The sequence below is a fragment of the Syngnathoides biaculeatus genome, chromosome 23 (assembly GCF_019802595.1).
Source record: "Syngnathoides biaculeatus isolate LvHL_M chromosome 23, ASM1980259v1, whole genome shotgun sequence".
Classification (NCBI taxonomy): domain Eukaryota; kingdom Metazoa; phylum Chordata; class Actinopteri; order Syngnathiformes; family Syngnathidae; genus Syngnathoides; species Syngnathoides biaculeatus.
In genome coordinates this window covers 18,364,928-18,389,274 of record NC_084662.1, presented here as the reverse complement: position 1 = coordinate 18,389,274, position 24,347 = coordinate 18,364,928, and the positions used below count along the sequence as shown (strand labels likewise).

General features: G+C 41.4%; 1 protein-coding gene across 1 annotated transcript; it reads left to right on the top strand.

The window, feature by feature from the left end:
* Positions 1-9,502: 9,502 nt before the first annotated feature.
* On the top strand, positions 9,503-19,063 carry snw1 (SNW domain containing 1). The gene is made up of 14 exons (XM_061812998.1): positions 9,503-9,647; positions 9,929-10,082; positions 10,182-10,343; positions 10,683-10,778; positions 13,852-13,958; positions 14,174-14,278; positions 14,376-14,445; positions 14,898-14,963; positions 15,033-15,149; positions 15,484-15,625; positions 15,754-15,856; positions 15,963-16,080; positions 17,640-17,803; positions 18,434-19,063. Exons 1-14 carry the CDS (start codon positions 9,634-9,636, stop codon positions 18,624-18,626), a joined length of 1,611 nt encoding a protein of 536 aa, XP_061668982.1. The 5' UTR covers positions 9,503-9,633; the 3' UTR covers positions 18,627-19,063.
* Positions 19,064-24,347: the final 5,284 nt, after the last annotated feature.

Here is a 24,347-nt window from a genome sequence, read left to right as displayed (position 1 = left end):
GTTGGATGGCAATTCATCATAATATCTAGGAAATAACGAGAAATCATTTTCCAAATTGGAGATTTGTACATAACAAGCAATACATTTCATCCAAATTCAATTAAATTTCTTCCCTGAACTGTGCCTCACTCAGTTGCATGCACAGCAAGCAATTTACTTCAAGGCTATTAAGGCCACATAAGTAGTCAACAGTGTACATCTTTTTTCTTGTTCATGAGGAAAATGTAAGTATTAAGCATAAATAAATTCCACTGTAGTGTTTATTTTTCCTCATGGATAGGAGGCGGGGTACACCCTGAACTAGGTCCCAGCCAATCGCAGGACACATAGAGATAAATAGTTGCATTCACAATCACGCCTAAGGAGAATTTAGGGTCGCCAATTAATCTTGCATGTTTTTGGAATGTGGGAGGAAAACAGAGTGCCTGGAGAAAGACCCACGCAGACACTGGGAGAACATGGAAACTCCACACAGGCAGGCCCGGGATTTGAACCCAGGTCCTCAGAACTCTAAGGCCAACACTCTAGCCAGTTGTTTCACTGTGCCGCCTGTGATATGTATATAAAATGTAATGACATTGAAGTGGAAAGATTTTCCTACGAGCTGTTTGTGAGCCTTCAAAAATGGTTCCATTACAAACTTTTGAGTCCCTACCCAGCAGTTGAGAATCACTGCACGACACCGTATTCCATTGTCCATGTTCAACATTTCCAAAATTTCCCAAGCTGAACTTACCATTGAAAGTGGAAATTGTCCATACTTTTGCAACCCAATACTGGTGGTTACACAAAACTGTTTTCCACTGAAGAAAAATAACTTGTGTTGCATTGGCTACAGTATTTTAGGAGAATAAAGGTGCGAAAAAATGGTAACATATTGACACCATTGTGCTCTCAAACTGTGACAATAGTCATCTTAAAAAGGCTTGCACAAGCAGGGTCAGAATCACAAACGTAGATCAAAAGGGTTTGTTGGATCAATATTCATTAAAATTCTACATCAATACAATAAAAGATGGCTTTGCGTCTGACATCTGAGGAATCGCAGTTAGTGCGCATGCAACCAATGTTTCTTTACAACGTGACAACAACAACTTCAGGCTTGGCATTACAACATTTCCATCCATCCATCCATCCATCCATTTTCTTTGCCGCTTATCCTCACAAGGGTCGCTGGGAGTGCTGGAGCCTATCCCAGCTGTCAACGGGCAGGAAGCGGGGTACACCCTGAACTGGTTGCCAGCCAATCACAGGGCACATCGAGACAAACAGTCACACTCACAATCACACCTAGGGGCAATTTAGAGTGTCCAACTAATGTTGCATGTTTTTGGAATGTGGGAGGAAACCGGCGTACCTGGAGGAAACCCACGCAGACACAGGGAGAACATGCAAACTCCACAAAGGCGGGTCAGGGATTGAACCCGGGACCTTAGAACTGTGAGGCCAAGGGTTTACCAGCTGCCCCATTACAGCTTTTTTGCGAGTTATTTTTGTAAATTTGGGTGAGCGTGAATTTTGTCATCCTCAAAGCTTTTTAAAAACCCAAAAGAAAAATGCTTTTTTGACGAGATCAGACTAAAAAATGGGTGGGAATTTGGTGGTGGCCTGCCTCAGGTATCCATGAAGATGAAACCACCAGGGTTGTTGCACGCCCTCTTCCCTTGCCTCCCCCCCAAAAAAATCGTGCTATGGCTTGGGGCGGCAGTTATGACAGCTTCCCAAAAAAAAAAAAAAATGACAGGCAGGCATATTTGCATTCAACTCCTTGTGTGTGTATGTCTGTGATTGAATAAGTTGCCTTGTGTACACGCACAATCAGTGAGCTCCTACATTGAGAAGTCCCATTCTCAAAGATCCAGCGTGAGTTGAGCAACACTGCTGATCAGATCTACTAACAGATATAAGTAAAGTAAAAAAAAAAAGTGGGCTTAGACAAGTTGAACTGCGCGAGTCCACATTGCTGTATCGACTGCTCAAACTCTATTGTGTTCCATTTATTGAACATGAAACGGAGCAGAAAATGAGGTTGCTCTACAGATGCGCCAAGTTACGTTCAAATCCTACGCCTGACTTCGAGGGCTAGAATTTGGAGCGATACGTATCTCCACTGCTGGAGATGCCACAGAGGCTCGCTATCAGCATTCCTCATCGAGCAGCAGCCTCTGGAGATTAGGAGGTGTGCGACGTTGCTTTCTGCTGCCGGCTATGCCTTCACATCTTCTCCCCCACTCTCAAGGTCACAGCGGCGCACAGAACTGCAGTTTGTAACATCGAAAGGCATGAACACAGCGTGAAACGGGCTTTATCTCCAGTAAACACATGCGGCAGGCCCAAGTAATTACATCAAAGTGGCATTCATGTGTGAGCATTTGAATAAGCTTGGCTGAATATTCGCCCTCTCCGCATCAAGCTCTCATTGGGCAACAAAGTCATTTTAAGTTAATTAATTATTCACCTTTGGGGCCGCTGATTTGAACTCTCGTGTTGCTGTTGTTAAACCACCTTGAATGCACTATTCGGGTTGGATAAAGTCCAAAACCCAGAGGTGAAAATAATATGTCAGACAGCTCGCTTAGTGATGCAAAGCAGCCGTGACCGCCCAGCGCTGGCTCTATCAGGCCGAGACTGCCAACGCTTTCTGCTGCGCTCACTCGCTCACACGGGATTGCACTCAAGCACATGGTCCACTCACACTAAAGAAGCATACAAAGCTACAGCATCATCCAGATAATAAAGTGTTGTTGGTTTTTTTCATGCAAATTGGATTCTGCATTGTAGATGCGAATGGAAGCAGGTAGCTTTTAAAAACATATATAAGAAAGGATTGGGATTCCAAAAGAGGGGGCGCTTTTGTATTTTTCTGCCATCTCGTGGCAAAAACAGGACCTAGAGATCAGCATGAGCTGAATTTAACAATGTGGGAAAATATATATATATATATATACAGGATTTGAGTCCCTTGAGTGTCTGCCCAATTCACAATATAACCGTTCTCATACATAAGTGTGCTGCCCTTAATATTATCATCTAGGCTGGGGGAAGATCCATGGCCACTTCCATGGAAAGATGCAGTCTAGCAGTTGGACTCCACTGTCTAAAACATTTTGGCACTCATGCAGAAACAACTCCAGTAAATTCCTCATGTGTGCAGCGCCCCTGCACAGACCCTCATTAATGTTTTTGGGATGCACAGATTAGCATTCGCTAACAGGCTAGCTACTGAAAATTTGCGTGATTAGGTTTTAATGAGATAGGTGGGGGCTGGGGAGGGGGGTACGCCTCTGTCATTCATTATGGTAACGAAAGCCGGATTCGCCATCGAGCCAGCAGTAAATGGGGCGAGGAATGCAGTCTCAAACTTGCATTAGGGAGGACGGGCCCTAAAAAGAGTCTCATTTCAATATGTGTATAAAGTCTACTTCAATTCTTTATCCTTAAGGCAGTTCGATGAAAGTGTGTCAATGGGAGATGTGGAAAAAATGTATTGTATATCTGCTTTATGTAATATTGCTCATATAAAGCAAAGCAAAGGCAATTTATCTTTATTGTGCATTTCATACACAAGCCATCTCAATTTGCTTCACATGGTTCAAATGATTTAAAAACAAAAGGGGAAAAACAGCTTGTAAATATTTCTAAAATAAAAAATGTCATGGAGGATTGTATGTATGAGATTTTATATTTGTACTCAGCCCATACAATTACATTTACAAATAAATCTACATTAAATCTACAGTATGTACTCTTACATTCGTAATGGTATTGTACAATAATATTTTATTGTTAATGGAAAATAGTCATGCATGCATATTGGGTAAATAGAAAATTGCATTGTTGTTGTGTGTTAATCGTGTTTCTATGATTATTATACGTAGATAATAGCAAGTGTTAAATAAAGTCATGCATTGAAACTTGTCTTTTGTGGATACACAATATTCCTGCACGCATGTATTTGGTAACCAAAATTAATATGAAATTATTATTTCTATAATCAAAAAACAAATGTAGGGTAGGTACAACAATGAAAAGTTCTAATAAAATGTAATAAAAGCAATTTAGACTTAACTATATGGGTAATTATCATAATATGATGGTGGGATGGTTCAACCTGAAGAATGATGAAAAGTTGATCATGTTGTTCTGGGATAATCTTCTTCTTCTTTCGGCGTCACCACAGCGTGTCATCTCAGATGAACGGACATATATGTTTGGCACAATTTTTACGCCAGATGCCCTTCCTGACTTCTCAGGGAGTGGAGGCCCCAGTGGGATACGAACCCACAACCCCTGGTTTACCAAACCAGTGCTCTAACCACTGAGCTACGGGGCCTCATTTAAGTTTGCCAATGACTATTTGGATGATACAGAGGAGTCATGGGAGAAGGTTTTGTGGTCAGATGAGGCCAAAATGGTACTTTTTTTTGTCATAATTCCACTTACCGTGTTTGGAGGAAGACAAATGATGAGTTCCATCCCAAGAACACCATCTTTACTGTGAAGCATGGGGGTTGTAGCATCATGCCTTGGGGGTGTTTTTCTGCACATGGGACAGGATGACTGCATTGTATTAAGGAGTGGATGACTCTGGCCATGTCTTGTGAGATTTTGGGGAACAACCTCTTTCGCTCAGTCAGAACATTGAAGATGGGTGAACATGCCCGTCTTTGAAGAACAGCGAGATGAGAATAATGTTCCTATAGTTGATAGGGAAGGAAACCCTATAATGAGGCGAATAGAACAGCCTCGGCTGCCGCCCAGAATGACGATAACAAAAGAGGACTTCTCTCAGGAAGAGATAGCCCATTTAACATCAAAGTATCGACAAAAGCACGGAGAACCAGCTGATTCTTGGCTCAGGCGGATGTATGAGGAAGGAGCTGACGCCATAGAGCTTGACTCAGAGGACTTTTCGCGATTTGGAGGATTGAGTTCAGATTCTCGAATGAATGCCGAGTTCCGTGCAAACGGGAGAGCAATGGCGGTAGGTGATTCTTTTTCGCTATTTGCCTTGTATGCTATGACAGCGCAATCTGTGTATACAACGTGGCATGATTGGCCCAAGATCAAAAAGCTTTGGGTAACCATCCGCGACGCAATTCACAGGATGGGGAGATTGTGTACGCGCGAGTCGATATCGCGAGCGGGTCATGCTTTTATTGATGAAACAGCAGTGCCAAAAGGTGGTGCGTGATGCAATGATTCGAGACGCACCCCCCCACTATAGGTCTGCGATACTTACCATTTTGTTAGGAGCCGTCGATAACGGCTTCAGTGACGTGAAAACGCGCTTGTTGGAGTTGGCGACTTTGGGAGATTGGGGAGACACAGTACATCAGGCTCGCCCTGAGAATTACAGGTCCGAAAAAGATGGCAGACAACCGCGCGCGAAACCGCCCGAAGGCGGGAGTAGTAGGCGGGAAATGTGGAAAGCACTCATTGCAGCGGGAGTACCGGCAGAAGAAATTGACGGACTACCCAGAAGTGCCTTGGCTGCAAGATGCAAACAAAGGGGATTGAAGGTAAGTTGCTTGAGCAAGGAATCAAAGGGAAAATCAGAAATTGCTCAGCTGGCCACCATCTTAAAGGGAATGATGACGCCAGCAGCTCTACCAACAGCCCCTCCCTTGGATGCATTTGAGGATGAAGAAGAGGAAGAGGAAGATACAGACTCAAGCGACGACATGCTAGTAGACACAAGAGGCCCCAGCTATGTGGCTGCTGTGAGAAAGGGCCGAGCGAAACCCAAGAGTAAGGGGAAAAATAAGGACAAGAGGTCACGTACCTTTGACCTCCTCAGCTAGGATGGAGGCCAAACTCAGTCAACCAGCCAGAACAAAATTGTCAATCGATGGTCAGTTGGGGACATCAGACCCCATGTTCAATTGGACACGGAAACCCTGATAAAATGAAGGGTGAAAATGTTCCACTGCGAGGATTGGGGGGACAAATTGTAAATGGAAAAGCAGTAATTCTTCCATTGAAAATTGGGAAAATGCCAATATGGAAATTTGAAGTGGTCGTCACCCCCATCCCAGAGTGGATAATTGGAATGGACATCCTGGCTGGAATGACTTTGTATTTGAAAAAAGGTAAATTTCAATTTGGAACAGGAATTGATGTGCAGACAATATTGGTGGGAAAGGTAAAAATGACACCGTTTCCCATATCTTTGGGGAAAATGCAATCAGGACCTCCTCGAGCGGCGGAAATTATAGCTCAGGGGTCTGATGCAACAGTCAGCGTGTTGTATCAAGGACAGGAAAATATAAATAATAATTTCTATTAATATTTGATGTTGCCATTAGGAACCATATTGTTATTTAAGTGAATCTAATTGCAAAAGGGATATCATACTATTTTAAAGTTTAGCATGCACCCTATAAAACATTAATAAAGGGTATGAAAATGCATGATTGGTCGCATTGCAATCATAGTTACAAGGAAAACTAGATTTCTTGGAGTTATTGTTTAATATAAATCCAACACTTGTTCAGACCACAAAGCCAGTGACTGTTCCTATAAATTAGGTCCTCTCTTTGCAGAGGCAGCAGTTTGTTTTGATCATAAAAAAATTCCCCGCTCTCTGGTGACCTTGTTTGGCTCGCTTCTTCTGGACACCATCCTGGTGCTGGCAGGAGCTTCTCTGATTTGGGAGGACCAGATGTGAGTGAACCTGAGTTTTGATCACGCTTTTAAGGGTCATTCTACAAGGTGGGTTCTCAATTAATGATCAAAACAATTACATGCTTCATGTCTGTTTCTTTCCTTTCTGTTTGGTCATCGCGACCGAACAGCGCCACAGCAGAAAGGTGATAACGTTCTCCACTTAACTATGTTTGACAGGAAAGAAAAATGTAGCACGCGTGTGGAAGGGAAGCATTATGAGATCATCGCATCAGGTGAAAAGACTGCAGTGCGACACATAATGAGGAAAGTGTCACTGTGGGATTGCATCACTTGGTTTAGCATGCTGAGCCTCTTGCAATAAGGGCTCGCTCCCGTAGTTCAGTTTATATGCGTGAGGTGTACACGGATATTATGATATCATGAACGTGTATATGATTTCACCAGATTGGAAACTGCTTGCTGGCCCACTTGGAGCTCTTTTCATTTCCTATTTGATTCCCATGAGTGGGTACAGGGCTCGTGCTTCCTCTTCTCTTCTTTACCTTGTGCTTACCTGTTAATAATCATGGCGTGAATTATTTTTGACAGAAATTAGTTTCATTGACAATAAACTGGAGGAAAGCAAAGAACTGAAGTTTAATTTCTTATGGGAATAGCTCAATCAACTGATGAATTTATAATGGCGTGTCTGACTTTGCAGTGGAACAACAATAACTACACTTGAGCAGTCATCGTGTGTGAGCAGAAAAAACACTTGTTTCTATTTCGCATGTAGATTACAACACCAGTAAATTGAAACTCAAACTATTACATCAGTGGCGTCACGATGACGCAGCTGATAAAGCGTTGGCCTCACAGTTCTGAGGACCTAGGTCCAATCCCCGACCCGCCTTTGTGGAGTTTGCATGTTCTCCCTGTGTCTGCGTGGGTTTCCTCCGGGCACTCTGGTTTCCTCCCACATTCCATAAACATGCAACATTAATTGGACACTCTAAATTGCCCCTAGGTGTGATTGTGAGTGTGACTGTCTCGATGTGCCCTGCGATTGGCTGGCAACCAGTTCAAGGTATACCCCACTTCCTGCCCGTTGACAGCTGGGATAGGCTTCAGCACTCCCAGCAACCCTTCTGAGGATAAGCAGCGAAGAAAATGGATGGATGGATGGATGGATGGATGGATGGATGGATGGATGGATGGTTGGATGGATGGATGGATGGATGGATGGATGGATGGATGGATGGATGGATGGATGGATGGATGGATGGATGGATGGATGGATGGATGGATGGATGGATGTTACATCAGTCATGGTATATGCTCGACAGGGGTTCTTCTGTAGCAAACTCATCTAAACATGCCTTGATAGACCAGACTGGTTGCTTGCTTGCTTGGTTAAAATAAAATACAATCATTTATAAAACGGTCCTTTAACTCAAAGAAAGTCTGAAAATGGTGCTACAATCCCTGAGGTGGATGGAAACGCCATCAGTCATTCAAGTTAAATAGTATTAGTCTGCTTAATGCCTCTTAAGTGAGGCGAGTGTGGGTGCAGACAAGGGGAAGCCAAAGTCATTTCGGCAGATATGTATTAATGAAGACGGGGAAAGAAATGATGCTGGCGATGATGATGCCCAAGACTATATCTAATTCATTCATGATTGTAGCATGCCTGAGATACAAGCCCACAGAGACTAACAATAGCAACCACAGTTTCAGAAATTAAATGGATAAGGGTGAAAATGAATTCCCTGCCATTGTCCTGTGAATACACTGCCACAGTACAATAAATAATAAATCTTGACATGTCCTTTTCTTTTGCACCACATTAATAATTGAAATATATTATGAAACATTTACCAAAGTAAAAGGCCACACTAATTCTTAAAGTTTTCAAATTAGCTGCAAGGTGGCAGAAAGTGAAGTCCGGGAATCATCCAACTCAACTGATAACGATCCTAAAAAAGCAATCAATCCATTTTCTTTATTGCTTTTGCTCCGTAAGGGTCACAGGTATGCTATAGCGTAATTGCAGATACCTAGACTGATTGCCACCCAATTGCAGGCTACATACACATAGACACACATGCACACGCACGCACACACATCCATTATCGAAGCTGCTTATCCTCACAAGGGTCACAGCGTGCACACACACACACACACACATATATGTGTGTGTGTGTGTGTATATATATATATATATTATATATATATATATATATATATATATATATATATATATATATATATATATATGCGGCACGGTGGATTAGCTGGTAAAGCGTTGGCCTCAGAGTTCTGAGGACCCGGATTCGACCCCCCCATGTGGAATTTGCATCTTCTCCAAGTGCCTGCATGGGTTTTCTCCGGGCACTCCAGTTTCCTCCCAGATCCCAAAAATATGCTACATGACTTGGAGATTCTAAATTGTCCCTAGCTGTGATTGTGAGTGTGGCTGTTTGTCTCTATGTGCCCTGCGATTGCCTGGCAACCAGTTCAGGGTGTACCCCGCCTCCTGCCCGTTGACAGCTGGTATAGGCTTCAGCACTCCCCGTAACCCTATATACGGTGGATTAGCTGGTAAAGCGTTGGCCTTGAAGATCTGAGGACCCAGGTACAACCCCCCCCCCTTGACAGCTGGGATATGTTCCAGCAGTCCCGCGACCCTTGTGAGGATAAGGGGCTAAGAAAATGGATGGATATATATCAAAGGGGAAAGTACAGGATTTGTCAGAGCTTCTACTTTTAACAGTGTTTTTTTACCCGAGTGTCTGTGCTTTTACTTAAGTTTAGAATGCAATTTTTCAAAGTCTGATATGTACAGTGATATGAAACTCGAAACTGTACGTTTGTGTAGTGTAAACTCAGAAACCGAACGGCTTAACACAGTAGTTGCTACCTTAAACCAGCAGATGTCAGTACTGCAATCGAATGAATGGTGCTTGCAGCATTGACTTCCGACGAAGAAGGGTAGCGTAGCTTGCTGAGCAGGAAGAGGGGAAGATGTCGCTGACTAGGTAAGCTTTTGGCAAGAGCCTTTGTGTGTCCAATTGAAGACGTCAAACAAAAGCCGTTTTCCTTGTGTTCCATTGAATCAACGCGTCGGATATTTTGAAGCCATCCAATGTGACCACCACTAACTGCTGTGTAGTTTTGTTTCTGTCGTGCAGCTAACGCTAGCATAGCAGGCCTCCATATTTACCGCGTTCGGTAGCATAATTATTTCATTCATAACCGACGTGTCTTAGCACGTGTCCCGTCTAGCTTTGACAGGTATTTTATTTGTTTTTTGTTCCAGCTTTTTACCGGCGCCTACTCAGCTCTCACAAGATCAGCTGGAAGCAGAAGACCGACTTCGTGCCCAGAAGTCGTACTCAACTGCCTTGGTTGCTTCTCGGAGAGAGCCACCTCCTTACGGGCACAGAAATGGATGGGTGCCTCGAGCTGTCGAGGTCAGTACCGATGTAGAACAGCCTGTCGTTAAATATCTTAATTGGTGAATGAATAAAATGTGTATCACTTGGTATGTGTAAATTATATTTCTTCTATAGGACTTTGGAGATGGGGGTGCTTTTCCAGAGATTCATGTGGCACAGTTTCCTCTGGAGATGGGTAGGCAAAAGAAAACCTCCAATGCCTTGACCATGCAAGTGGATGCGGAGGGAAAAGTCAAATATGATGCCATTGCAAGACAAGGTCAAAGTAAGGAAAAGGTATGCAGTTAGAACACTCAAGTTTGTGCAAACATACTCTTGAAATTAAGATTAGAGATGGGGGGGGGGGGGGGCTTGGGCATGTAACTTCAAGGTAGTTGTTGGCTTCTAAGAGTAGTTGGATGCTTGATGTAAAAACACTATGTGGAGAGTAAAGTAACATCTTGTCATCTTGTTTTATTACCACATCTCCACAATTAGCGGGGCGTGGTCCATTACATTTTAAGTTATTAATACATAACTATAGACTGAACTCAGTGTTGGAAAATGGAAACTAGATTCAAGAGATGATCACTCGTGATGTGTTAAGAGGTCAAATATTTTGTGCCTTTATTGCAGGTGATCTTCAGTAAGTATACAGATCTACTTCCTAAAGAAGTGATGAATGAAGACACCCCAGAGCTACAGAAGCCAGATGAGGAAGCTGTCCAAGAGGTAGGAGGTGATGATGGCTATTTAAAGACCCTGCAAAATGAACTCCAAAATGTGTTTCCCTTTGTTTTGAGAGTTGCCTCTCTCTTTGTTTCAATTTGTCAGCATTGAGTGCACGCACATCACTGAGAAATAACCAGAAAAGCAGAGGCTGGGGGGAGTCTCATGTGGACCAGGGCTTTGCTTTGGCTTGACTACTGTAAAGCATCTCATTGTCAGCTGTGTGTTTGTGTGTGTATACATCTTACAGAGAATTGTGGGGGGTTCTTATCGGCACTTCTAGAAAGCTCGTCATGGCGTTAAAAAAAAGCCTCGCAAAGACCTGGTTAAATATATTCCAAACACCAAGAGTTTTAAGCGGGGATATTTTTACAGCTTAAACAACTGTATTATGTATTATTAAGAGAGATTCTAGACAACATAGCATCCATTTTTCTCCAGAGCTTGGTTTCACATTTTCACCAAACACAGCCAGAGCTTTTGAGAGCAGAAATAATATCTTTAGTTTTCATGATTTTTGAAGCCTCATTTTGCATACATATATACTTTGGTAAGTTTTCTAACAACATTCTTCTCTGTGATGTGTCAAATTTAGAAAACATTTTTCACTTAACAGGGATTAAAGTGATGTACCCATTTTTTATTTTTTTTTGGGGGGGGGGTTCCATAGTTGGGAAAATGGTATCAACAGTAGCACTATTCTTCTTCTTTTCTTTTCGGCTTGTCCCGTTAGGGGTCGCTGTAAAAGATGAGCTGTTAACCAAGTGGAGGTCATGTCATTGATTGCATTGATATAGGACCTGAATTCCTTTCATAGTGGTTTGAAATGATCTCAGGGCTTTTTTTTGTGTTTCGTTTTGTTTTTTTGTCATCCCCTCTATATAGCGGTTCAGACTTTACGGCCACTCACAGACTCGATTTCTAGCTGTATTCTGGCATCGGGAACCTGTTCTTCTGAAGACCTTTAAACACTCTGCTTTGCTATGCAGTACCTGGAGATGACGTTGCATTCCTGTGACACTGACCTAAGCCAGTTTTGTATGTTGCGTTGATGAAAGTCCTCGGTATTTTCCCGGAATTCCAGATTTTTAAATTTTCATGAAAATTCCTCCGGAATATTGAGGAAAAATTACCTAAAATTAATCCGGACAACATTGAACGAACATGCGTTTGAATTTGTTTTTGTTTTCACGAGCGTAGCCATGTTGAGGCACTAACACTAGTAACAGTAACGCCCCTCCCCTTGCATTCTCTCAAGACGTCGCTTATTTTGTGTGGTCTTTACATTCATTTACGTGTTTATTTAATAAACGTTAACTAAACAAGCATGCTCCAAAACAACCGGTATTCAACCAAAAACAGGAAATGCAAGTTAACCGTACTGAGCATGTATGAAGCATGTACGAAAGCGCATGTTCAGAATTGCTTCACGAAATGCGAGCGCATTTACATCGAAAGTCATCAACATCATGAGCCATGTCAAAGGAAATTTGGTTGCACCAGGGGTGCTCATTGCATTGATCGCGAAGAAGTGTGATGGCGTGCCCCACTGCCCAAAATAAGACGTTCAACTATCATCCACCTCGTTGCTTGATTCAGGTGTGGCCAATACGTTAAGCGCATGCACATAAAGGCGTGTTCTAGCAAGTCGGCCTCCTATTTATGGCAGTCCCGTGGTGAGTGCCCCCCCACTCCCCCCAGACACACACACACATAACAATATGTCACGATTGCCGACAGGAATGTTTGTTTACAATGTATCGCTAACTTGTTGCAACAAACGGCGATTATGTTGAACTAAACTTTGAGCATTTTCAAAACATTGCGAGTATAGACCGTGTTTATTCCTTGACAGGCCAGTGCATTTAACTTTTCTTCAGATAGTTTGTCAGATCAATTTATTGATTGATGAAAATTTTTAAATACCATTTTATATCATGTTGTACTAATATCAGTTGAAATTGGAAATGATCATTTATGAGTTTTAAATTTTAGTTTTCTATTTTAGTTACGTATTTATTTTATCTTTAATTTACAGTTATATTAATCCAGTAAATTATTTTAAAGCCATCCCTAATCACACCGGCAACTTAATCTGCGAGTATGACTGACCACACCCGCACATTTTTCAAATGTGACTGACTGACTGTGTGTGTGTGTGTGTGTGTGTGTGTGTGTGTGTGTGTGTGTGTGTATTTATAAAATATTTAAGGCAGCTGATTATACTATTAGTATTACTAGATCTATATCTAAGATAGTGAGCAATGTAGTCGAGTGTATCAGTGCAACGCGATGTAACAAGTTTGAGACTTAAATGTTATTAGTAATTACTACAGATCAACTTCTTTAACATGTATTGCTGTACGGTATACAAATTCTAGGATATATTTTCGTGTATATTCTATAGCTATACTATAATATGTATAATGTGGGGAAAAGGACAATTTTAGATTTCTTTTTACTGACTAGTTCACTTACTTCATTTGTCTTGAGAAAAGATGGCATATTTTAATGACAAATGTGATTTTGTGCTATCCAGTGATAGGTAGGGGATGGGGGGCAAAAAAATCTGGGCTTGGCTTTTGGAGAACTTCTGCCCAATTTTTTTTTTTTTTTTTGGGTCAGGACTTGAAAATTTTACTTTCAATTTTTGTCAGAATTTTGTTCACAGATATCACCAGAATGCACCACAGCCGTTCATTTTATCAAAAATTTCCCAGGGGTGGGGGGGCATGTGCTCACATTTGTATTTTCAGGAATTTTCACGAAAGTCCACTTTCATCTAATGTTGGAATGCTGCAGTGTAATATTAACACTGTAGTCAAGTCGGAATTAACAAAATATTTGTATGAAGAACGTGTGTATAAAGTAATTAGATGAAAAATGTGAACAAAATAGAGAACCTTTGTTCCTGTGGTTGGATACACACTGAAAGTTCTGCGTGATGACGTATTCTTCACCAGTCAGATTAGTTTATTCTGTGGTGCTTATATACACGACGCAAACAAGATTACTGTATATAAAAGTCATGGGGAATGAGACTGAGTTCGTTGTCCTCTGTCTGTCCTCCTTGTAGCTGACTGAGAAGACTCGTGCGGCCCTCAGCAAGCAGGTATCCCAAAAAATTGCTGCTGCCATGCCTGTACGAGCAGCAGACAAACAAGCCCCAGCACAGTACATCAGGTATCAACACAATTTTCAATGGGGAAGTCCGAATGGGTAACTGAATTATCGTATTGTGTAATTTGGCAACAATAAACAAACTGTATTAGTCTTTAGTCGGTAGGGCTCCCTTGATGGAATTCCAAAGTTTGGCCAGAAACAAACAAGGACACCATGAAGATAGATGTGGATATAAATATCTGAAGTAAACCTTTCATGTTTTGTCTGTCCATTAGATACACGCCATCCCAGCAGGGAGTGGCTTTCAATTCTGGAGCCAAACAGAGAGTGATCCGCATGGTGGAAATGCAGAAAGACCCCATGGAACCACCACGCTTCAAGTAATCATGTCCATCTCTGAATATATTATCCACAATAATGCCGTTTTGCAGCAGTGTTCTTAACCTTGGATTATTTCATTCAAAATAAATGTTACAGAATCAACAAGAAGATCCCTCGTGGACCTCCTTCCCCCCCAGCACCTGTCATGCATTCTCCAAGCAGAAAGGTACTTTTGGAATTCCACATTTAAGATTGTATGCAGTGAGTCCTCAGTTTATACCGATACCAATTCATGACATTTCAATTTCATAAATTTCACTGCCATTTCATTACAAATAGCACACGTTGAAGTAATTTGCCCAAGAAGCAGCACAAGAAGGTATGCTCACTTAGCACCGTGCTGACTGTTTTTCCATGTGAGTTTATATTTATGAACTGAAAGAGATTTCCTTGAGAATATGTGCCGTAATTATTATTTTGCTAAATAGTTTCCATTACTTCATTCAACACATTCTGGCGCGTTCCGACTTGCATACAAATTTGGGAGACATTGTCTCTGTTAGACCTGAATTCGTTTGTAAACAGAGGACACTCTGTACTGCATTCGTCTGCTCTATACTCTGTAAAATGTATTGAAAACATATGTGTAACATTCATCTTTCCTCTTCTTGGTTTTAGATGACAGTTAAGGAACAGCAGGAATGGAAGATTCCTCCATGCATCTCCAACTGGAAGAACGCTAAGGTAATGTACCACCAAATTCTAATTTAGATTTATGCCTCTTTCTCACTGTCTGTACTCTCTTTGTTCCAGGGTTACACCATCCCTCTAGATAAGCGTCTGGCGGCTGATGGCAGGGGGCTGCAGACCGTTCACATCAATGAAAACTTTGCCAAGCTGGCTGAGGCTCTCTACATTGCTGATAGAAAAGTACTGTCACCCATGGTCCTTTATATCATTAGTTGGGATGCTGATGTTCTTGTATTGGTTGTTTTTTTTCATGGGGGAAAATTATAATCACAGATTGTATTTATTTAAAGATATATTTTTTAATATTTTCATATTTTGTGTTTAAATTAGTGAAGGTCTTAACATGGTTGCTTTCATTTTGAAAAGTTGACATACTGTAGTTATAACTAAATTTATATTAACAGTGCCTTGTGCACTGTTGTAATGCTTTGAGGCATGGAAATCATCTCTACTTTTATATATGTTCTACTCAGCTTTTGAAACAACTAATGTGAAATTTTGATTGTCTCTGTAGGCCAGAGAGGCAGTGGAAATGAGAGCCCAGGTAGAAAAGAAGATGGCCCAAAAGGAGAAAGAAAAGAAAGAGGAGAAACTCAGGGAATTGGCCCAAATGGCCCGAGATCGCAGAGCAGGAATTAAAAGCCATGGTGACAAAGGTGAGACACTTCTATATCAAGACTAATCAAATTGTATGTTTTGATTTTGGTCTACATGTTCTTTGAAATCATGTTGCACATTCCTTCTTAATGTCAAATTTTCTATTTCACTCCAATGTTGGATTAAGGTGGCGAGGACAGCGAAGCAAGGGAGCGCGATGAGATCCGGCACGACCGAAGGAAAGAGAGACAACACGACCGGAACATTTCCAGGGCAGCGCCTGATAAGAGGTGCTGGACATACTCAACCCTGCACTTAATGCATATGGAAAGCCTGGATTTCACACTTCATCATTACTACATGTTCGCGTCATACTACTTTGTCTTTTTGTTTCAGATCCAAACTCCAGCGGGACCAGGAACGAGACATTAGTGAGGTCATCGCACTTGGTATGCCTAACCCTCGCACCACCAACGAGGCTCAATTTGACCAGCGACTTTTCAACCAGAGTAAAGTGAGTATTATAAGCATACCTGCCTTTTCCCTATCACGACCCAAGATGAGCAAAATGTTGTCTGTTTCTACCAACGCTTCCATCATTGATTGTTTCTCTGTCTTCCAGTATTACAATCAGTTTGAAAGTTATTTTGTTTTGTAAAGCCTTAAGCGGGTCTGAAGAATTTTTTTAAAGATGTGAGCGACCTCACACAACATAAAAAGGAATTTGATGCGTTTACTGCTGCTGTGAGATGTATTTGAGATTTACACTGCACAAATTCATGATATCTCCAGTCTCCATCCCCAAACCCGAAAATGCAATGTGAGAAGAAACCGTAGTAGGGAAAAAAACTGGACTTACTTCATTTATCTGGTAACTGCATTGGAGTTGCAAGCTTTTCTCCCTAACATTTTACTGTGGTAAATGATTTGGGTAGTATTTGTGTCTGCCAACAGCGCAAGCCTTAGGTCACTTCCTAAAGGGCTTTCATTCCATCACAATCACAAAGTCTGTGATCACAGTGTTGGGATCACAATTACTAAACGTTTGACACTTGCAATTGTCCGCACCAACTGTTTTTCCCTATCACAGAGAGAATTACTTAATTGGGACCACACAACATGATAACTACTCAGGAGAGACTATTTATGGGCATATTTGATAGATGGCACTTTGCTGACTTCAATCTACGGCTGTCAAGACGGTCAAAATCGGCAACAATTTTGAGTTGTTTATTGTTTTTTAAGCTTTGTTTTTCTCTCGAGTGCTTGAGAATCCTCCCTGCTGCTTGGCCTGTTGTCTGCCTTCAGGATCCGACTATTACCTTCATTTTAGGAATGCTGGTACAAGTTTCAAAGTTTAAAAGTTGATGTTCTATTACCACCTTCTTCTTTTCCTTTTGGATTGTCCCATTAGGTGTCGCCAGAGCGTGTTATCTCAGATAAACGCATACTTGTTTGGCACAGTTTTAAGCCGGTTGCCCTTCCTGACACAACCCCTCTGCATTTTAGCCGGGGAGACAAGCTTACAGCACCTGGTATTCCCATCCAAGTACTAACCAGCCCCAAACCGCTTAGCTTCCGAGATCTGACACTCTCAGGGTAGCATGGTCGGAAGCTTTCTATTACCACCTTAACATTGCAAATAAACAATATTCTTAATGTTCTATCTGGATAAATCAAAAGTGGAAGAGCACCTGCTTGTTCGTGTGATAAACTACAATTTAATATCGTGGGCTGCAGGTGCAACCCTCATTTCTGCAACATGATCACTTTTCAGGGAACCAAATAAGCGACATATACTGTATGATGAGCCATTAACATCACGTTGTCAAAGAGATTAAGCCATTTTCCATATGTGGAAAAAGTATACAATTAACCACATTGCTGCTGCAGCAGCAGTATGACCTGTTTGGTCGATTAATCACAAATATAATCATTTGTGGCAGCCCTACTTTGATGTGAAAAGGAGAAATTGTCAAATGAGAATTGACGGTGTGCATGTTGGTTCAAACAGATTGGATATTTGACATTGTTACTTAATGTGTACTTTTCCTTCCCTCTTTGTCCTCCCAGGGAATGGATAGCGGTTTTGCTGGTGGTGAGGATGAGACGTACAATGTGTACGACCAGCCTTTCCGCGGTGGCAGAGACATGGCCTCCAACATCTACCGACCCAGCAAAGCCATCGACAAGGACGCCTATGCCGATGACTTTGACACACTCATGCAAAACAACAGGTATTTGGAACTATGTTCCATGCAAGTTGTGGAATTAGTTTTGCAAAAGAAACGCAAACTACAAATTTCATTTTTCTTTTCTGTGACTAAGCTCCCAACTCAACCAGCTTGAATGCTAAATCTATATTCCCAATTGAAATTAATCGAAATGCCATTAATCTATTCCAGCCCCCTAAATACCCAAATTATTTTGGGACATTTTTAATAAAGAAAAATAGCACTCTTTTCCTAAACGTAGATACAAACAACAGAAGAGATTGGAAAGAAAAATAATGGGTTTTCTATAGTAATTGTGCTGAAAGTCACACACGTTACCATTCATATGGTGATGTGATTTTAAAAGGCATCACCTATTGAGTGACAGGAGTAATTGACTTTTCTGATTGGCCACTTATCACACTGTTCGGTGAAATTATTTCTCCATGCTCCTTGCAAGTGTTTTCATTGTGTGTTTATGTGTTTTGACTAACCCTGATGGAACAATCATATTGACTAGGTATGATTCTATCTTGGAAGTTTACTTTGAAAACTTTTAAGTTGATATTCAGCACTCTGCAGACGCCTCCTGCAGACAGATTTTAGTTTAAGTGAATTGAAGTGATGCAATCTAATTGTGTTTCCTTATTTCAGGTTTGTCCCCGACAAAGAGTTCTCAGGCGCTGACCACGGCCAAAGACGCGAGGGGCCTGTCCAGTTCGAGGAGGACCCCTTCGGCCTGGATAAATTCTTGGAGGAGGCCAAACAGCATGGTGGCTCAAAGAGAGCGTCCACCAGCAGCCGTTCCAAGGACGATTACCACGACAAGAAGCGCAGAAAGGAGTGAGGACCCAAGGGCACGACCTAGAGAATGGGATGATTTGTCGTCACACAGGTGTTTCAATCCACTCAAACATCTGTAAGGATTTTTGGGGGGGAGGAAGGGACATGAATGAATGATAAAATTCCCAATTTTAATCTTTTTTTTTAATACGTATGTACAGTCTGACCAATGCCATTTGAAATGCAAAAGGTAGTATGGGAGCTTCTTTCCTGGAAGTGTGTAGATTTAATGTACCTTTGATTTCACTCATTTACAAACAAAAAAAAAGACTTTTTTTCTTGCAACACCTTTTTTTTGTCAGTTGTATTGTATTTGTCTGTATAGGTGTTGGTATTGTCACCCTATATTGGATTATTTGATTGCAGTTAAAGCCTGAAAGCAAAACACCCTTGTAATCCTTGTACAACTACGGAATAAATTTAATGTCGTGTGTCAAAGTTGTGTACGTTTGCAGAGGAGTTTATGGTTTTCGTGTAGTACAATTCTCAATATTATAACCGCGAAAGTGAAGATGAATAATTTAATAAAAACCATATAGAGTTAAGAGCAATAATGACTCATACCCACTCTCCATATTCTGATTTAAAACGCATTTTAGTTTAGTGAATTGGTCTCTATAAAAATTGGAGGTAATTGGTGGGGGTAATGGGCATGAGCATCACACCTGCTCATCTATTTAGAATATACAGTATATACACACACACACCTCTACTTCAGAAGGTTTTGAAACTCCTCGTAAAAATATTGTCTCTAGTTATGAAGGAAATTCAGCATGCAAAATTAAAAAAGTGGGTGCTGGATTGCCCAAATTCCACCGAACATAAACATCCTGTATGTTGGTTTGTGGAGGGATGAGAATTTTCCGCCGATCGGCGGATTTCTGATTTTTTTCAGACCAAAATGACCATTCGCGAAAGAAGGGCAAATCCGTTGAGAAAATTTCGGCGGGGCATCATGCGCCTGCCTCTCGGTGGTGGGCTCTGAGCTGCAACTTCAGCTTAGTGCTAGCACAAGCACGACTATCATATGCCCTTCTAACTTGCTTGGTAGTGTAAATATTTGCATTTTGCGACATAAACATTAAAACCTGTTTGCGGCAAATTACTCGATTGGACAACAGAGTTATACAGTATAACGATCCAATTGTGTTAGTGGTTAATCGAGTTTCACCATTGCCATGTACATGTGTTCTCGGTTCTCAGAAATCGCAGTGTAACTTGTTAGTTAGCCAAGTAATGGCGCGTGGGACTTAGATAGCGTGAACTGAGCGACGGTGTGTTCAAAGTTTTACGATGGCAAAAGTGTAAGGAAAAAAAGGATGAAGATTGAGCGAGGGCAATAGACAAGGATGCTGGAATCAAAAACTGTTTCAGACCGGCAGGGCTTGAGAAAAGTGTAACCGTGCAGATAGGGCCGAAAACGGTATCATGTCTAACCGAACACATACAAAAAGTGGACATTCCCGGCAAAGTGCTGTGCACTCTGTGTTCCGATAGGAGCAAAAAATATCCAGGAGGAAACCCTCAACATCAGAGGGTTCTCGTTCAGATGTGTCAGTTGGAACAAGAAGGGAGAGAATTTATAAGACATTAAATATACTATTGAACACAGTGAAGATAGTTATCGAGCGGAGAAAAGTGACAGGTCTGGACCAAAAATTGGATATCCCCCTCAGAAACTGATGAAAAGACAAGTACAAAACAGGTAAAGTGGGCTGCCATCGCATAGTCAGCAACGTTCAAGGAGTTACAAAAATGTCTTCAAGGGCTATGGAGTAGGATGGCAGATTGGATGCCTTATTTTAGAACACACATGAACAAAGAAAGGCAAGCGGGATCTCTCAAATGCATGTTGGGAGAAAAAATGTAATACTTTGATGAGACCAAGGCTGAACATAGTGGCTAGAATTCCAAAAGGGATATTTAGTGCAAACAAAAAATTCAACAAAAGAACAGTCAAGTATGGTTGTGGCAGCATATTTTCTTTTGACTCCTGGCATAAAATGTCATTTAAAGAGGGGTGTGTAGACTTTATGAGGTTTGTTTATAAGGCCGGCATGGAAGGTCCATAGAACTCGGGCTTAAATGGGAAGCTCTCTTCCTTCTATTTACAGATTGAATTTACTCCATTTAGTCCAAAGCAGAACACAGCTGTCCTAACAACTAGCTGCTTTTTTGTCTGCAGTTGTAGAGCTCCTGCTACGAGGGCATGTAAACATCCCTCAATTACCCCAAAGTGCCAATGATGTGATTTCACTCTTTTGGAGAAAGCTCATGTGGTGCTGACACTCGAGTCATCTATAATTCTTCAACAGGCCGATTACATTTCTCATTTCTTTGAGTCTCCTTTCTCTTGTTATATGTCTACCTTTATTCATAGGATTCTGTGTCTTATATGTAATGGATTAATGCAGTGCTATTGTCAGGTGGTCCAAGGTCAGCAGGGCTCATTTTGAATCCCTGCCTGAAGTGTAGGCCCAAACTATTCAATGCAGCATGCAGTGGCTCAGTCAATCAGGCGCCTTTTGGTTGCGTGTGTTGACTTACTGTATGCAAGCTTCAACCTGAGCAATATTGGCTTCATAATGGCAAACACATTAAGAAAAACTTCTGAAACAAAACAGAGAAACAGAAAAGGTCCAGTTTCTCCAACCTATGTTAGTGCTTGGACAGCTTGCTAATGTCTTTTGACTCCGATTCTGTTTGCTTTTGTGATTTGATGAATGGGCTTCTCATTCATGATGCTAAGAGGAAATTGGTTCCCTGACATTGCTTTTGTTCAGCGATGGAAATATTGAGTTGGGCCACGGTGGAATCCTCAGGTTGCAGATAGTAGGCATGATAGATTGCTGCTTATCTGGAAACAAGGCCAGAAATAATAAGCAATATTGCATTGTTGCACATCTGGACTCCGGTTACCTTAGTTGTTGTTGTTTTCATTGTGATGCCTCTTGAGATATTTCCTCTTTCTTCCTCCTTGCAGTAAAACGCAATAAGTTGGCTGATAAATGGTCGTAAAGTTGAGAGAGGGATCTGTCCTCATGACATTTGTCTTGTATTAAAAGCCTGCAAGCAGCAGCGGAAGCCATAATAAAAAAATAAATAAGTAAAACCAATGAGATTGCACTTCTTTATATAAGTGCTGCATCATTGTGTTTACTTGGAACATATTGAATAGAATACATTGTCGTTGCAATATAATTGTCTGTACAGTGCAAAAGAATGCAATGCAATCAAATGAAAAAAAATAAAACTTTCTTTGCAAATACTCAAGTGTTGAGCCGCACCAAGAATAATAACATTGTGAGCCTTCATTATTAGTAACATTGCAATTAGGATAAAGGCAGTGTACAATTAATATAATTAATAGTAAAGATTTTTTTCTTCTTGGCATAATTCTCATTTGGGCTGCACTGTATGCACTTTAAAACTTGGCATAATCACCATAGACCAAGGGTGTCAAACTCATTTTTGTCGTAGGCCACATTGTAGTCACGTTTCCCTCAGAGGGCCGTTATGACTGTGAAAAAATACAAATCTTTAACCGTCACGTCATATTCGCACATGAAATTTCTGGACTAGTTTTGGAATCAGAAATTAATCTTTTGGAATTTTGGTACAAATTGGAACAAAAATCCTGGATGCTGATAGATTTGTGTTTCATGTGGTGGGCCAGATCTGGCCCCCGGGCCTTGGGTTTGACACCTGTGCCATAGACCAATGTATGTTTAAACCACACACCAAAAAAATTGTTGCATTTTTGTTTGACCCCCCCCCCCGCCCTCCCAAAAAAAGCACATAATTAGGTTGAAGAGATTTTAAGTATTTTATTTATTTTTAGGAACCGCATTTGCTAAATTGGGCGTAATAGAATCCTAGTGGTGAACATGTCTGCCTCTCAATTCTGAGGTTCAGGGTCCGAATCTCGACTCCTCCCTGTGTGGGATTTGCATGTTCTCTTTGTGGTTGTGTGAGTTTCGCCCCCAGAAAATGAGGCTTCCTTCACAATTCACTGAAAAACAATGAAGCTCAATTCATGAAGACTCTGTACTATCTGTGTTTGAGAGTGAATTGTTTTTCTGCGTGCGCACTGTGACTGTCTGGCGACCAGTCCAGGGTATATACCGCCTCTCAAGGTAAAATTGCTCAGGAGCAAGTCATCAGCGAGAGAGGTTTTGTCGTTGTCTGATAATTCATGCAATTAAAAGTGTAGAGGGGACAGGTCAGGAAGTGACCTTGACTACATTATTCCCAAGCAGTATCCAGAACTCTTCAGGCTCTAATTTCAACCATTTGAAAAATGTGATTACTGTATTTCTGCATGCAGATGTCTGCAATTTATTGTGTGGATGGGCTGCACAAAGGCGTCGTGTAGGTGACATCCATCATGCTGACATGCAATGCAAGAACCTCAGCTCCCTCCATGCCTTCTTCATCATTAGTTCCTCGTCAACCCGAATTTAGGCCTGGGCTTCACTCATCATTATTCCGGCAGTCAAGAGTTAGACAGAGTCGACTGCTCTCTGGAAAATAGTCTGTCTGTCACTCTGTGCGACTCAGGCGCTCCTCAGTGTCTCTGTTGCTGGCTAATCTATTATAGAGGCAAACCTAGACAGGCGTAACCATTTCTAATGGTTGTGTCAGTCAGAGTGAAGCCTGGTGTGAGAATGGGAGCAGCGTCGAGGCCCTAAGTACTGGTAGTGCGCGCCTGCGCGGCTACCACTCATGGATTTGGCATAACAGGAAGTGATCATTATTCATGGAAAGAGATATGACTTCAGCATGATGTCACAGCTTTGCAGACATTGCGCTGCATTCGATTGTGCAAGAATGCTAACTGTAATTCAGAAGTGGAAGCAAGAGTGCAATGTTGGGTACGTCTATGCTCATGTGACTTCAAATGGAAGAGGAAATCCAAAATTAGAAGCATTTGTCAAGGCCTCAATCATGTAACTCTTCATCATTGATTTACAAGCTTTCTTCATGCTTGTTTTATTTCGTGTTCATATGGTTACATATTATATATTGCTTATAAACACATTTTTCCATGTTTAGACTCAGTGAAACTGTGGAAAATTACTAGTTGTGGCTCCTAATTTCCAAAAGCCCATTTCCCGCTGTTGTTGGTGCTCATCATTTGTCCCCATGGCCTATCAATGCACTAATGCCCCATTGGAGTTATGGTTTGTGGAACCATGACAATATTTCACCTCATCATATTTGCACATGAAATTAATCCACTAGTTTTGGAATCAGAAATCCAGAGTAACGGGTTTTTTTTATGTTAAAGGTCAAGTGTGATGCCTATAAACATTCTAAAATAGATATTATAAAAATACATATAACATTATTCACTTCAATGTCCATACGAAAAATTAAATATGAGCAGACAGCACGTCATCCATGCACAAAGTTGTGGAAGTCTCAGTCAACATCCAAGTAGTAGCCATGTTGCCTGCATCATCTGTTCATTATGTCACACCCCGACATTCGCCATTGAAAACACACTGCGCCACCTACGATGGGACACGGAAGCTCTTTTCAAAAATGAGAACATCTCACTATAGAGTGATGTGACCGGGGCAATATTCCCCTCTCGTTTCGAGCCATATTTAGATGATATGCGGATCACTTCTAACTAACAACAGACTCCCAGACACCCCAGCCGAAGCCGTACTCGGCGTCGAGGGGTACATCGACACATTTAGCACCCCTGACTTACGTG

Coding starts and splice junctions, on each gene's coding strand:
- snw1 (XM_061812998.1), top strand. Junction 10,779..13,851: donor ATGAGGAAGCTGTCCAAGAG/GTAGGAGGTGAT, acceptor TCCTCCTTGTAG/CTGACTGAGAAGACTCGTGC. Junction 15,150..15,483: donor TCTACATTGCTGATAGAAAA/GTACTGTCACCC, acceptor TTGTCTCTGTAG/GCCAGAGAGGCAGTGGAAAT.